The 16842-nt window shown below is 44.3% G+C and overlaps 1 protein-coding gene across 1 annotated transcript; it reads right to left on the bottom strand.

Moving 5' to 3' along the window:
* Positions 1 to 4073: 4073 nt before the first annotated feature.
* bmp2b (bone morphogenetic protein 2b) lies at positions 4074 to 10110 on the bottom strand. Its single transcript, XM_069686124.1, has 3 exons — positions 9705 to 10110; positions 8438 to 8805; positions 4074 to 5324 (listed from the first exon to the last, which is right to left on the bottom strand). The coding sequence occupies exons 2-3, from the start codon at positions 8790 to 8792 to the stop codon at positions 4411 to 4413; spliced, it is 1269 nt and encodes a 422-aa protein (XP_069542225.1). The 5' UTR covers positions 8793 to 8805; positions 9705 to 10110; the 3' UTR covers positions 4074 to 4410.
* Between the last annotated feature and the right edge of the window lie 6732 nt (positions 10111 to 16842).

The following is a 16842-nucleotide window of genomic DNA, read 5'->3' as shown; positions in this document are numbered from 1 at the left end:
TGGTAATGCACGAGATTTACTGTGCTCGAGATTGACATTTATTTAACAGGCATGCTGGGGGATGTCATGTAGCTCTCTTTGATTGATCTCTTCACTTCCTGCTACAAAGATGGAGGCCGCTCCCGTAACCACACAACCCCTTTCAAGCTCGGGGTGTAGGAGACGCCCTTCGGCAAGGTTCCAGGATCAGTCGCGTACAACCCCCCCCCCCCCCCTCCCTAAAAACCTAACTGTAACCATCAGAGGAGTAAACACGACACTGACCTTAGATCAGTGTCTAGAGGCAAATCCATCCTCGAGCCTGTTTTAGAAGCCCATATGTGGCCCATATGGAACTCCTTCCTGTATCCTCTGCAAAGTGCAAGGTAAGGAAGTATGGTCCTATTTGATCACAGAATAACGGTTAGAAGTTAAAGGAAAATCTATCATTATTTATGACTCTTTCACATAGTATTTATCACAACAGATATCAAGGGATGAAATGCTCTTATGATAAATTGTAATTTCTCCTGCTGCTGCCCCCCATTGCCCATCGATAAAAAGTGTCTAGCTAAAGCTCTCGTCCATCCTCGACGGTTTCATTGCCTCTTTCTCGAGAGTGTCATAATGGCAGACAGGCTTTAAACTCTACTAATACCTTGACTGCAAGACTTTTCGGTTGTGAGTATGAGGCTATATAATGTTCTCTTCCATTGGGTCCCAGCCAGCGGTAATGACTTCAGCATGTCACTTCAGGCCAACTTCACTGTGATTGCATGGATGATTAGCTCTTACAGTAATGGCTGCAGCAGCAGAACATATTTCAGAAGTAAGTTAGCAATACTTTTTAATGATGTTGCTGTCATTTACCACTTTTTATACTGTGAATGTACCACATTTGTTAAGTCAAAGTTTGCATATTTGTGGCACATGTGCTCACACGTATTGTTTATTTCACTTGCAGATACACGTATGTGGAAGAATCAAAGGCTCAGATTGTATATGTGTAAAAGCACTATCATCGGAACAGTCATTCTGGAAAAGCAATTTCCATATTTGCTCTGCTCCTGAATCCGTGGACGCCCGTCTGTTTGATGTGTTCGGAGCTGCAGCACAGATGCCACAGTCTTAGCTATGCTGGACGTCATCTCACTGGCTGTTCTCAGAATACAGAGAAAAAAACACCATGTGCACCACCTCTAAAATTAGCGTGTGCAGCACATGAAGGAGAAGAGAGTCAAAGTTAGAAAAGGGCTCTAAAGTGGCCGCTGTCTCTCTTCACTTCTCTACATTTTCGCGTCCCACTTTGGTACAGAGCCAACTGAGCTTCATCAAAGATACACGACACACCGCATACTTTCCAATTCTGGGCCAGCCAGAAATCTGGAAATCTGATTTTATAACCCTTATGATTTGGGTTGTTTGGAGCTGCAGATAGTTTCGGTGTGGTTTGCTGCGCACCAAACAAACGAATGAGCCCTGCCACGCTAGTACGTCCCGGCTTCCAGTGTTATGCTCATCAGTTGTGCGGCTGCTCTGTTGTGTGTTTGTGCGTAAACAAAGACGGCGAAGGACACCTTTAACAGATTTACCAGATGTTCACGGAGAAGGAAGGGGAAAATACGTTTTCAGCGAGTGACTTTGCAGAGGTCTGTGTAGCAGGTGAAGAGAGGCTTGCCAAGAACAAATATCTCACAGTTGTGCTTCCATAACTAAATAGTGGAATAAACAGTCACACACAGACAAAGTTTTTAGCTCATCCTTGTTTCTTTAGTGCCAAAGAATATCGTATTATAGTACAAGCTGGAGAAAAAGACCCGATTATGAAACTTCTTCCTTGTCTCAACTAGCGGCTGACCACACTTGAAGTCTCCAGTCCGTGGTGACGTGATGAGCCTGGAAGTCAGTCAGTAATGGCGGAGATAATAGGTCCTTATTACTTTGACCCCTGACCCCTGCTCTTAGTGAGAAGTTGAGGAGTGCTCCCCGAGGACCTGTCTGATACTAACATGGCTCTAAAATGAGTCGACCCAGAAGTCAGAGAAACGGTGGCCAACTCTGACTACAACTGGAACAGAATTTCGCTGGAAGGGGGTGCAGGAGGGGAGTTTCAATAGTGCTTCCCATGTGTCACCCACCCTGAGTGCAGTATTTCAACCCAACCCAATGAAAGGTTTATGGACTTGAACTATAAAGGCAAACCACTAAATATAACAGTTTTTAAAACAGAAATCCCCCAAAACTTTTCTGAGGTTTTGGCTTCTCGTGTTGATTTTTATCGAATGTTCATTAAGTGTGCCAGCGACGTGACTTCCTCCTGAAGTCCATTAAAATGCTGCTGCTGCTACTGGCAGAGGTATGTGCAGCCCATGTGCGTGGTCGTTGTATGGTGGGGTCCACAGAGGAGAAATGGACACCAGATGGGACCAAGGGGGGTGGAGATGCAAGGTAGAATAAAATAACACATGCAGAAGATTGAAACTGAAGTTGTAGGAGGGGGAGGAGGTGCCTGTGTGTGTGTGTGTGTGTGTGTGTGTGTGTGTGTGTGCGCGTGTGTTTGTGTGTGCATGTTGGGAGGGTAAAAAATAATTGGATAGTTGCATCATCTAGAGTAGACGGGTGCAATACACCCTCGGAGGATAAGAATTGGTAAACAGATCTGATCTAAGGCACATGAAAAAAAAAGTGACATTTGAATGTTTTTACAGCCTGCGAGTAAAGTCTCACGGCTCCTTCTGGATGTTTTGATTTACATTTCCTATATAAGTAACAAGCGTATCTTTGTTCGATGCACATTTGTTTTTTGAAGAGAAAAAGCCCACCAGGAAACCCTTGAATAGATGATTGAAAAAACAACCACGTTGGTTTTCCATGCAAGCGTATGCATGTGTCTGAGATTGAAAACCAACATTCCACGGTCCCAATGTGCGCTCACATAAAAAACATTCTATTTAGAGCATTTCAGGCTGCCTTGTGATCCCTCCAAACCCTTTCTAATGCAAACACAGCAGAAAACGCAGTCAGTCAAACTCCGCAAAACTCTCTGTTTCTCTTCTCCCTCTCATTATCTGATCTGCTATTGTGGCAACACTATAAATTTTCATCTGCGTCTTTCTGCAGCAGTTTAAGTCAATTCACTTTGGTCGAGATAGTAAAGCAGTAATTGCAGTATGGAGATATTGACTCAGGTGTTCACCCTTTAAGCTGCGAGTTTCGTTTTTGCCAGCCAGTCATCCTCTTTGTCTTACTGAAAAAACTCTTAAGCTGATTTCTATGTCAGTGTTTTGTATAGTTCATTCTGTTACTACTGAAGAGTTATGTTAAACATGCCTGTATTTTTTTAACTCCAGCGCCGAAAGACATCAAAACCTTATGACTCAGAGACGACAAAGAAAGGCAGCCAAACTCTGAAGTGGGGGAGAATCTGTCTGAGCATGTGCAGTATGTGGACAGGTGCAGGTGTGTGTTTGTTTGTCTTTATTAATTAAAGTGCCAGTAGGCTCTTTTCTTGCTGAGCGCCTGTTGGTGTGTCTGTCTGCCACAGTTTGCATTCTTTCAATCTCAAATCTCATCATAAATAAACCTTATTTCAACGCCCTGCAGCTTCACTTTTCTTCCCCCCCGCGCTTAATATCAGTTTGAAGCAGAAACAACATGGGAGCAGCTTGTAGACGAACCTTCCCAGGGATCTTTGCAGTGACATGTAATGCATGAAAACATGCTCTGGTGTTTTGCTAATCCTCCCATGGGAGTCTATCACATTTGTGGGCTTGTAACTTGTCACTCCCGTCCTGTGACCCTACACCCTGCTGCAGTTCATTACAGCAGCAGCACCCTGACCCGGCTCTGTCACTTTCCTCTCTACACGTCTTCTATTGTTGTTGGTTTCCAGTTACATTTACCAAAAGAGTTCAGTGCTTGCAATCAGTGTAGTGTGAGCTTCATGTCATGTGTTCTGTTGTTGCAGCTAATTTCTGTCAGAATTTGAGACTGTGTCGTTAATGTCAACCACACATGTTGGCCCCCCAGCAGAGGCTGCTTCTCCGTAGGTGATCTTGGAAAATTGGAGCGACCAGGTTTTTTCACGATAAATACACAATATTTATTTACAAATAAAGTGGTTATAATAGAAATAAATACAAAATAAAAATCTGAGCATTATACTTCATGTGGTATTGCACCCATTTCGAAATGTACATCAGAAATACATTTTCAAAACCAGTAAAAGGAATATTCCTCTGATTAAAATATTTATTTTTCCCAACTTTATGTAGACATAAATATATTCATATATAGTTTTTTTCTTCTTCCACAATAGCTCTGTTCTGTCTGTCTTTCATATAAATAAACGTCTTCATTGGGAAACCGGGTGTCCATAATAACCTCTGATGTCTCTTTCAGTCTTTCTTGTCACTCTCTCTCGTCCGTTTCTCACCGGCAGCCGCATCCCTCCACCACCATGTCCTGGTAGTTTTTCAGGATGACCTTCTCGTATTCATCCAGGTAGAGCAGGGAGATGGGGCTGAGGTCCGTGGGCACGCAACAGGCTCTGGGGATCTTCGAGTTGACAGAGTTGACCAGCGTCTGCACAATGGCATGATTGGTAGAATTGAGGTGATCTGCAAGGGGGAACGGACATTCCCCGTGGCAATAAAAGGCGTGGTAGCCAGGGGGCGCCACGATCCACTCGTTCCACCCCACATCGCTAAAGTCCACGTACAGGGCATGCCTGTTGCAGCTGGCCTTGTGCTGGTGCTTCCTGCGTTGTTTGCGGAGTGCCGCCTGACGTTTTTCCCGTGTGTGCAGCACAGAGTCCCCACGGCCGTCATGGCCGTACGTCACCAGCAGAGGCCGAGCCTGAGGCCACGAGTCCTGGTCCTCATGCAGGGACCGGCTCACCCTGACGTGCTTACTACGTTTCTGGGCGTGCTCTCCATCCATGTCACCCCCTTCTGGATGGAGCACCTCCACCATGAAGCCGTGGTTGTGGCCCTTCCCAGAGGTCCACTGAGACACAGCAGGGCTGACGTCGAAGCTCTCCCAGCGGCTCAAAGAGTCCTGCACTAGCCGAGTGTCGAGCAGACGTGCCAGAGGTTCCTTACCATGAGCGGCAGGAACCCCGAATATCTCATAAATGTTGATACGATGGGAGCCACCAGCAGGAGCACTATGACTCATGGTGCTGTTTCTGGAGCTGTTTTTGGGGGTTGCAGCTCCCATGACCTGATCCCTGTAGATACGGAGCTCTGCAGAGGTGATGAGCTCCTCATCAGGGATGGTAGTGAGGTTGAAGTAGAACTGCTGGGTTGTTGTGCCTTTCAGCCTGGCCAAGGCCTCCATAGCCTCTGCAAGAGATGACAAAGAGTGTAAGAGGAAAGCATGTCAAAGAAGAAACAAAAATACAAGAATGAGGAACAACATATTTGATTAAAGCCTCCCTGGCTTCATAGATCCACTGTGAGCATGAAGAAGTTGGCCAAGGATGGGTTCCCACATGGCTCGCTCACTCCAACACACATACACCCACACACAACTTGCAGCCTTCTCTCTGTGCAGCGAGCCAAGCTGCCACGTGGTTAAATTGAGTGGGTGTAGGCCATTGTCACACAAGCATAGCACACACATCATCCATTTGCATGCATGACTCAGTGTAATAGCAAATTGTCGTGGTGATGTAATACCGTCATTAGTGTCATGCTCGTAAATTCACCTGGTTAAATGTCAGAAGATGAAAGCAGAGCTCTTCCCTCTATTGATAAGATCAGACATGCTAGTCAGCCTGCCTGTAAATGGCACACTTGACTCAGCTGCTGCTCACATTTACCACATGAAAAAAAAGTTGAGACAAATATTGGAATACCATCAAAGATGTGGATCAAAAAGCGGAGCAATTTGGAAATCAATATAAGATTGATTGCATAAACGTAAACACATAAAATGCTAACTGTTGCATTAACCTTTGTTAGATCTGGTTGTGAAAGATAATAACTCCGTCTGAAGTCACAACAAAGAGATGAAACAGGATTATTAATATCTAAATTCTGGAAAGATTCACCATGACACCCTGCAACTCTGAATAAACGATGTTTGATATTTTATTGTTTACTTGTGTTAACAGCTCTAAGCCTGGACATGCTATCCTCCTCTCTGAAAGGCAGCTGTCCTGATGCATATGAAAGTCTCACTTATATATACTTAAGCTGATTGGTATTCCCCTTTACAGGCTGCAGTAAAGGACAGAAATCTTAGTAAAAGCTGTAATTTTCTTTGAGGCATCCCCACTTTGAACTGTTCCTTTATGAAGATCATAGATGATGTATAGACACACTTTTTAATCTGTTTGGTGTGGTAAAATAAACACAAACTTTGAACTCTGCGCCGTTTCAAAGGAGGCATTTAGGAAATTCCACCATCTCATCCTAAACCTCCCTCCAGAGGCACAAAGACCTCAATTAGGCCTATCGCTCCTCATTTGATGTGGGAAAGCCCCCTGTCTCTCGTTCCCTCTCCTCTGTCCCCAATCCCTCTCTTTCTTTTCCTCCTCAGCTCCCAAATCCCCTTCTCCCTCTGTTCTCTTAGCCCCAAATCCTCTTTTCTTTCCCTCTCTTTCTCTGTCACTCCTTCTGTTTCTTTCTGCTGCCGCGTTCTCACTCTCTCTCTCTCTCGTCTGTTTGTCTCGGGCTGTGTGAACAAGTCGAGACTTGTCAAAAACGTGTGAACCACAGATATGAGTGTATCAACATTCCTAATTTCTTTTTGCGCTGCGTGCCAAAACAAAAGATAAAGGCTAATGTTAGGTCATTCATCACGGACCTGTCTCTGGCAGCCACTTCCTGTGTAATAGTGGAAATGTTCTATTTGGCATGGGAAATGGTTATTTTTGAAAACTGATAGCAGTGAAACTAATTATTCCAGTGAAATTAATATCATGAGGCAGTTGTGATGAATGATCAGAGCTGCTGGCTTTGATGTGCCGCGCTTACATCTGTAGATACACGCTTATTATATGGAGCAGCCAGCAATTGCACGTCTCTTGACATGGGAAGACTAACAACCCCGCAGCTCTGTTAGCATGGGATGAAAGAGCCACAGGGAGCGTATGTAAACACAGTCTGAACACATCGCTAATGGCCGGTGGTGTCAAGGTGTGTGCTGGCCCGGTGCGGAGGTTTCCAGCAGTGGGCAGGCAGCGCTCGCTCGCTCGGCCTGGCTGCCCGGGGCCAGGCGTGTTTGTAGTGTGTCAGTGTAGCCACTGGGTGTCATTGCACTAGGCCTCTGGAGAGCACCCAAGCAACCACTCAACCACCCCTCTGACTCACCCCTGATGGAAACTTCCCCACTCAAACACACAGGACTCTGTATAAGGACTCTGTGTGGAGCCCCTATGGACTCACTAACTCGTATGTAAAAACTGGAACCTGTCTGTAGGAAATTGAACGATACACAGTTTCTATATTTGCCAGTTAGAGTTATTTTCTATCATAAATAAATCATGTTAATATTATGACCAGGTGCACCGCACAGCTGCCAAGTGGTAAACTGGATTTATAAATAGAGGCGGTTTTGTTTAGATTTCACCTGTTAGATATTTTAAACAGTTTAAAATAACCCTCATCGTCAGTACCTTTGTATAAACACAAAGTGTGACTGCTCAGCTAACGCACTTTATCCAGGACCTTCAGTGTGGGAGCCTCATTCAGCAGGAGCAGCATATTTTGCATTGGAAGTAAAATTGGAATTGAACAGAAACGCTGAATTCAACAATTAGCGCGTATCCAGCATATAAACTAAGTGAGCAATTATGGTGTTATTGGAACGTGCGTAATGGCGCACAGCACACGGAGAGAGAGACAGAGAGAGAGAGAGGGGTGAATTGGAAAGAGTAAGGCGGGCAACCCCTCCTCCCCCTCTTTAATTTCAGCCCTGTTACAAATGAGTCAGAATTCAGTCTGACACGATGACTTTGTCATAATGCGTGTTAGCATAATGTCATGCCGTGTGTTATTGAAGTAACAGGGTGATGACTATCACCTGCGCGCAGGCACACCGCCCTTTATCCCGCTCCTGTGGTGCGTGTCTGGAAAAACTGTTTTCAGAGCCCACGCAAACACCATCAATTATTAAGAAACAAATTACCCCAGGGATACCACCGCCCCTTCATGTTTTTGAAGCCTGTGACAGCTGCGCCAGGGGAATGTTTGGTTAAAGGTTGCATCACTTCATACATTAGAGTTCATTTAATTGTGCATGAGATGCTTGTTCTGAGTCCCAAACTTATTGAAGAGTTACAAATACGCCTGACGCGTGTCACCTGTAAATGACTAACGCTCCATAAAACAGTGAAGACTCTGAAGTTCAGTCCTGACGCTCTGACTCATGTTTAAATATAGGTTTGGGCTGTCTGAGAGAGGCGAGCAGCTCTCCGGCTGACAGGTAAAGGTATGTCACTAATACATACCTTCATGGTGAAAGCTTCTAATCGTGTTGGCCTTGCTGGCGGCTCTCTCTGCGTGTTTCCCCATGCTCTTGGGCCGCTTAGTGCTGTGGTCTCCGTTCGCAGAGTGCATGCGGTAAAGGTCCACCATGTACTGCGGCACCACGGCTTGCTTGCTCGGGGTCGGCCTGCGCCTCAGTCCAAACATATTGAGAAGCCGAAGCTCAAACTCGTTGAGGAAGCTCTCCGACTGCTGTGGGGTCTGCTTCCCGGATTCGCTGTACTTCCTCCGGCCGACCTCGGGGATAAGTCCCGTAGCACCTTCCAGCAACACCTGAGCGAGCAGCAGTACCATGAGAGAGCGGACCACGGCGACCATGATCAGTCAGTCCCTGTGGAGAAAGTTGGTTTGTGTCAATACACCGGCGCTGAGGTATTGACATGAGGTAGACTTCACTGCACCATTCCTCAAAGTGTGTGTGATCCCCCCGTACAGTAGGAGTGATTGAAAGAGAGCAGGTTAAAAAGGGAAGACACCTCTTCGCTTTGAAGTGGAACAAAAAAGGCGGCTGTGAATAACAACCCTGCAGGCACTATAGAGCGTCTAAGTGAAACACAAGATTGATCTCAACATGAGCAGAAACATGAAAATATCAAGGTGAGGGAGTTATGAAAGAGAGGAACAAAAAAGGGGGGAATGTGAAAGAAAGCTGTGGGGGAGACTGCAGACTGAAAGTCTCCAATTAGAAGAGATAAGAAATCATGTTTGGTGAGTTGATATGGAAAAGAAAAGCAAGTCTGCGTGGCCTGAGAGATCACAAGAGGCATGAAAGAATGTTGAGTTAGAATACAGAGCAGCAGGAGAGGCATTCAGACAGTGCTACAAGCGTCTATTTGCACAGGCTTTGACGGTCATGTATAATCATAAGGGATAAGGTTACTTCAAGAGGCTCGCAGGTGTTAGATCTGACGTGCGTACCAGAGCCAGATGTAGCCAGCCCGGGACAAGACATCAAAAACATCAAAAAGTAATATCATGTGAGGAGGACAACCTCCAAAGAAACACTTTTTAACAGCATTTCTCCTCTCACTAAGTTTTCCCCGAGGTTCAAAACGGGACGCTTTAACTTTTACGCACACACCCTGAATGCGTCTATGCTGGGATAACTGTTGATTTACATTTGTAAAGTAACTTTTCCTCGTAAATCAAGTGTTTTTTTACTCTTCTGACATTATTACGATTAAGTGTCTTTGGAAAAGTTATTTAAAAAGTTCATAAGTTGTATTTTACCTGACGAGGAAGCGCTGTGTCCGGTCGTCGTTCCACCTTTGTGCTCCGATAAATTCCACATTAATTCGTGTTAAATCCACGCTGCTTCTCCTTGGGGGACCAAAGACAGCCCATGCCCTTCGCCGATCGCCTCTCGCACATATTCTCACCAGCTGCAATTCGGGTTAGGTCTTGGTCAGCACGGAAAGAAAGGGGGGGAAAAAATATGTTAAGTCTATGAGGAAGCGGGTTCGCGTAGGCAGGAGCGATCTAAGTATAAAGCATCTTGGTTGAACATCTTCCACAAGAGAGCAGTTCGCCGGGACTAAAGTCGAGCAGGGCTGCTTCTTGGAGAGAGATAAGCGCACTCAAGTGTCGCTCCTTTGGACCTTGTTGCTTCGGGTTGGGGAGCGCGTCGCCTCTCCTCTGTGCGCCACAGCGTAGTGGTTGAATTGATTGGTGCCTTCGCTTCCCCCTGCGACTCTTTTTGTCGTACAGTGATGTCACCAAGGGGCTGTCAATCACTTGTTCATAAAGCACCTCCTGCAGGACATCTTACCCGGAGGCGCCAAACTTTTTCAAGCCTGAAGAAGTAAATTAGGGGAACTTTGGATAAGATTTGGTTAAGGGGACCCCCACAGAGAGATACTATTATAATAGTTAAAATTATACACACAGAAAAACTACTTTATAGTGAAATTAAACATTCCCAAAAATGCCAGGAACTCCTTGCAGCCTTCTTCTTGATGATTCCCCCACTTTTGTTTTTTACAACCATAAACATAAATATGAAAAAAAAGTCCCTTTTTACCAGCAATCTTTTCCTCTTGCATCCTTACATATTCCCGTAAATTCACACTGTAAAAAAAAAGGTCATAAAGTCAACAGTTAAAACTGTGCTGTTGCTTTAAGTCTAGTGTTTTTCCTTCCATAGAAATAACATCATCTATTTACCTTGTGTTTTAAATAACATCAAAATGTGGTGGTCTAATATTCCCATTAATGTGACCCCACATTTACACTAGCTGTTTCATAAACGGATCATTGATCAAGGTGTCAATAGTCGGATCAAACATGTTTGGATTCTGGATTAAGGTTGATGGATAACGGCATCACAACACGTTGCTTTTGTGGTTTTAAAGGATTAGACCCTGCAGTGGGACTATCACATCCTCCTGCTGAACTTCAATGTGTGCGTGGGGGTGGGTGCTCGTACATATGTGTCTGACACCGGAGCTGATTTATACTTGCTTCCTCTTGCATAGATTAATCCTTTCATTTTATTCCAGTTCTCTGCTATCCATCAGTTTTCAGTGGAAGGTTTTGGCTGCACGTGCTCGTGTCTGATATCTTAATTATGGAGTGAGAGACGATCGAGCCATCAATTCCCCGAGACGATCATTTTATATGTTGCACACAAAGAAAGGTCTCTTAAAGAGGAAAGATCCATCTATATTTGTACACTACATTCCCTTAGTGTCACAGAGGGGTGAGAGAACCTTTGCTGTGTTGTTTTTAGCCTGTGGGGTGTAGTCAACAGCTCTAATGTTTGGCTCATCTCCATAAGAAAAGCCCCCATTGATTCCCTCTATAGGGACTTCCATTAGGTGATGATGGTGGGGCAGTTGGGCAGTGTTTTGGTCAAAGCGCCGGGCCTGTTTTCTTCCAAAAGATTGCAATAGATTGAATCCCTCAGAGATCACAAGATATCTTTGTCTCCTTTCGGGACAATAACATTTTATGAGGGATAATCCCAGATCATCCGCTTAGCAATTAAAATACAGAGAGGCCCGTGGGTGCATGCAGTTACCTGAGTCGCAGTGTGCAGTGTGTTTGGGCCTTCCCCTCTCTGGATCCAAGATTTTTTTTTACTCTATACTTTTTAAGCAATGATTTTTTTTCTCTTTTTACTCTTTATTTAATTACCCGACTACTTAAATGTGACGCAAACTTTCTGTAACATCTTCTCCGATCAAGTTATCCCAGTTCATTCATTCATTTTTTTCTTCCATCCATTCATAAAGTCGGGGTGTAGGTGAACATGTTAATTCATCCCCGCTGCTTAGCTTTGCTCTATTGTCGTGTTAATCTGTTGGCAGTGATAGTTGGGTCTCTGTTGTTGCCAAAACACCACTTGGTGAACCGAGTGCTCTAAACCCAAACCCAGGTAAAAGCCGCTCGGCATTTAGATGCTTTAGATTGGGGGATAAGGCCTCACACAGTAAGCTGTGAGTATCTTTAATTACCCGAGTGAGAGGATTAGAAAGAGAGGGCTTTAACTCAGGCTCTTTCTGTGTATAAGTGTGCGTGCTTTGAATGATTTGGCATGTAAAGGTGTGTGTCTCGAGGGCACATATGAGGCCTTATTGTATGTGCCTCCTTGGCACAGCTTGTGTCACACCAGCACAGAGGAATGTGTCTAGCCAAGCCCGTTGATGGACTTGATCAGCGATGCCCAGAGTGGTTTGAGAAGATCATGCGGCTCTGATACCGTATATATCATTGTTTAGAGCCAGATACATCATGCTTATCTAATCGCTCCCGCTGATCCAATTACAGGCTGATTGAAAGGACAACATGGCAGAGTGAAATCCTGGCAGCCAGAGAGGGCCAGGTAGAGATATGCTATCTGAAGCACAAATGAACGACCTACTGAGGAGGGCCACGAGAGGTTAAACTGTGACTCAGCCAGACAGCGTCCCCCCACCCCCTGCGCGACCACCATCACTAGCGTCATTATTTCCTTTCAGCAGGCATTTGTTTGTTCGTGATAGCGGTAAATAGTCCCTCAAAGCGACAGCATGAAACTCAAGGTCAGGACAAGAGGTACTTACATGGCTCTCTGCTGTTCTATAGCGCGACTGAGGCATCCGGCTCATTACGACAGCGGTTTACAAACTTTGTCCTGGCTCTTCTTTTCTCTTGACCAGCAGCTTATAGGAAGAGGAAACATTATTCACGTGAAAATGCACTTTTGTCCAAACAAATGCATATGCTACACCGAGTTTCCCACACTTTTATCTAAGCTAAATTTCAAAATATTATCATAGTGTATATATCCAATATACCCTGTTACAATGCACTTTAACCCACCGTAGGACAGGAAGAAATAAAATAACCTTATGTAATAGTGACATTTAATTCTTAGCTGCAGGGGAAGCGATCTAAGTCCGGACCTTCAGCTGCCACAACCAAAATATTCCATGATCCCTCAGCGACCCATTCAAATCTTCCATAACCCTCAGGTGGCTTCAGAAACAATGCATTAGAGCATCTGTACATCCTCATAACAGTAGTTTAGCTATAGACTGTGGTTATAAGCTTAAACCGGAGTTCTTGGAAATCCTTTTGTCCCAGCGTAAGGACTAATGCGACCGGTCTGTGATCCGACCCCTGAGGCCTTCAGTCTGCGCTCAGGAACAACTGAAGTTTCTCAGACAAACAGGTCATGAATGGACCTGTTTGCTTGTTGTTTGTGTCTCTTTTTTTCATTGTGTTTATGCTCTCACTATTATCATTATTTATTGATGCTCTCTGACATGTAGAAGACAGATTGGGGCTAAAATTCATGTCTCACCGGCATGTCATGTACTTTTCTGCTCATTTGAAAGTCTAATATCTCCATTCGTCACCTTTGGGGAAATCTTCTTGTGCAACCAAAAGAATAATATGCGGTAAACAGCTATCATATCCTGTGCTTCAGCTAATATATGTGTCTTGTTTGGAAACCCCCCTTATGAGAGAACAATGTTCAATACATAACCGTTATAACAAAAGTAGAATGAATCCATTCAAGGTGGATATTTGAGGTTATTTCAGGGAGATTTGGATAGAATGTGTTTTTGTTCTTTTAATATGTAAATCCAGAGAAGAAGACATGTCCTGTACATGCACATTTCTTTGCATGCGTGTGTTTCTTTGTACTCATGTTGTGCTGGACGTGGACGCCGCGGCCTTCTCTTGTCATCACGTACATTCCAGGAGTCAGGGGGCAGACGAAGCCCTGAGATGACACTGCAGATCCAACTATTAGCCTTTCACCTGCTGTTAACAGCAACTTGGCGAGACACCGGGCCTGCATTCCTCCGCTTTGAGCCAGATGTAGTCTTAACACACAGCAACATACCTACAAGCAGATTATCTTCAGAGATGTCGCTCAAAACCAGGCGGACGATTTGCCGCTGTGACTCACCTCTAATTCGACGCTGCAGCGAAGCTGTCTTTTTAATTTGGAAACCAGTAAAAACTTCATCAATCCACATGTGTTTGACAGCAGAAGCACGACTGCCGGGCCATGCGGAGCACGTGCACATGGCGCATGAAAGAGATTGTGGGGAAATGGGACACATTTCATATAGGTCGGTCCCGAAATGGAAACCCACCAAGGTCAGAGACGGCCAGCTAGAAAGCCAGAGTCAATATTTATGGATACTGAACATGTGGCACACTTCTCTACCCACTAATTTGAGCAACAAGTCCTCCTCCAGATTATACGGCCTCTTCGAGATCACAAAAAGAGGGTCCAAACCTCGCTCGCATGTTTCAAATGACGAGAAGCACGTTAGGGTTGGTCGCTGTGCGTAATTTGGCAAATTGGCACACTGTTTATTTGTTTGTGTTTCAATTTCCTGTGTAAATAAGGGACACGGGCGCTTTGATCAGGCAGTGAGGGCTGAGCCTTCAGCAACATGTGCAGTTTTTAATTACCAGTCACACTGGTTGAGTTACTTTTGGTTTTATTAAACCAACGAGGGAAAATACTATGTTACGATTTTAACTCCTCTTTCACTTTCTTATGATAAATACGCACACATTGATATTTATGAGACGCATGTCTGCTGAAGTCAAAGTCAGCTCCTTTTAGCTTCGTCTATACTCAACAAAGGGAAGTGTGCTCTGACTATATAACAGTAATAACACCGCACGGCTATAAAGTCAGTACAGTACGAGACATTAAGCTCTGTACGGACCTCACACTTTAACAACTTACAATAGGAATCACATAAACACATGCTTCATTTAGTGAACTAGTCGGGATGAGAGGCAGATACTTCCATTTTAGAGCGGGAGAGAGAGGGAGAGAGAGACATAAATACAGGGATCTGCCCTTTGAATGCAGCTCCACTCATAAAGACACCATGCGTCACTCAATTATACGTCTGCATGATTAGAAGCTTGGGCTACATAAACAGCCAGCGTCAAGATTTACATTTTACCGCTTAAGCACAAGCAGCTGTTTACAGGCCGAGGAAGGAAGGAAAACACTTAGCAAGTATCTATACATGAGGCGAGCACACACGTCTCCTGCAAACATGGTTTCAATTAATAGTTGTTTATGAAGCTCTAATGCAATCATTCCTACAGTAGTCGATTGCTTTTATTCCTCTGAATGCCACTGCTTCTTACTTCGACTTAAACTGCAGTGTAACATGAAGCTCGTGCATTCCGTGCAAAGTGCAAATCCTCTAAAGGTTAAGGAAACTTAAAAGACAAATAAAACATCCTGATAGAAGTGTTGTGACCTTCACATGCAAACAGAAACTGACAGCATTTTCAATCACTGGCTAGATAAGATGAAACACTGTGCACATACTTCATCTGCAGTGTCAGGCTATAGACAATAACAGCCACTGTAGATTCGAATGTTCTTCACTTTCACAAACCACACATGATGAGATTAGACCATCGCGTGACGTAAGAATTTGCTTGATTCTGGAGGTTTTATCAAACGAGAGATACTGAGAAGGTTAGAGCAAACTGAGCAGCTCTTATCCAACAGAGCAAGGCCAGAGTATCAACCATTTCAAAGGTAAATAAATAACACCAAACGCTATGACGAGGGATTTTTGTATGTTGATTAATATTGTAAGAAAAACACACGCTAATGAAGCAAAAACATGTTAAATAGGTGTGGGAGTTGCAGGGTAACTCATGATCCGATACACAATATGTGGCCCACGATAACGATGATATCGCAATACAGTGATTCTGCGAAAGTGGCTGGTGCATCTCTTAACTTCTTTTCACCGCTGTCCGACATTATCCCCCTCTCGTCGTCTTTTTCTTTTATCCTCCTATCTTCTTCTTCTGCCAATTAATTTTGATTCACGTTATCCTCATTCATGTCATATGCACCATCACGAGGAGTCGTAAAGTAGCGATGCGGTGAATCAAAATCACTGGGTAATCTGTTCAGAGCGCCGTATATTTGCGAATTACAATATCGATATTTGGCGGCAGCCTATCAATAATTGTATTTGCACAAGTCAGTACGACGATATATTGCTGTATCTGAATACTCTGAACAAGATAGCAATATCAATCTCAGGGTGCTTTCACACCTAAAGTCGGTTTGTTTGATCCGAATCAAAGACCAAATTGTTACAGTGTCGCATTTTGCCTCGCTTGGTTTGTGTTCACACGGCAGCTTTTCCCAGAGGACCAACAGTTTTGATACGTCAGGAAACTGCTCTCTGATTGGTCAGAATTTCCACATGGGGAAAGTCCCTGAAGTAAACAAAGACAGAGTGCAACAAGAGAGAGAATCGCGGACTTTACTTTTAACCGACATTGTTCCACAGTTCGATCAACTCCATAATTCTCCTTTAGTTTTTCAATGAACAGTTTGAATACCTCCGTATTCTTGAGCGTTTCACATTTGTGAAATTTTTTGCTCAGCCCATATTTCTATTAGAGCCCTCACCTCATCGTTCGTCCTTATCTTATGTCTGTCTCTGCCAGTGTCAACATCCGTTTACAACCCACAATGCTCAGTTTTTTGGTGTGCTTCCTATATTAGGTCCTAATTTAAGTCCCAATATGTTCTCACCTGAATGGAACTGGACCATGGTTCATTTGGAAACTGACCGAGTCCTGTCTATTCTGGCGGACCATGGTCCGGTGGTTTGGTCCGCACCAGAGGTCGAATGTGTATTCTCCAGTCCGAAGGTCTGGACCAAAGCTCTCAGATCTGAATGCACCCTGAAAGTCGATGATTTGGTTCTGTCAGAAATGACATGCTAGCATGCTATTCTTCATAACTAACCCTGACCCCAATACATACTAGATAAGCAAGAATTTCTGAGTATGCAACGTTAGCTTACTTGACTAAACAACAGCACCAAAATGCAGTACACAACGCAGTGCAACTGCAGATTTA

Source organism: Semicossyphus pulcher, unplaced genomic scaffold (genome assembly GCF_022749685.1).
Source record: "Semicossyphus pulcher isolate SPU_LCO1_2020_fin unplaced genomic scaffold, fSemPul1.0.p SCAF_11, whole genome shotgun sequence".
Lineage (NCBI taxonomy): Eukaryota > Metazoa > Chordata > Actinopteri > Labriformes > Labridae > Semicossyphus > Semicossyphus pulcher.
The sequence above is the reverse complement of the archived record's forward strand: the minus strand, read 5'-3'. Positions and strand labels throughout refer to the sequence as shown.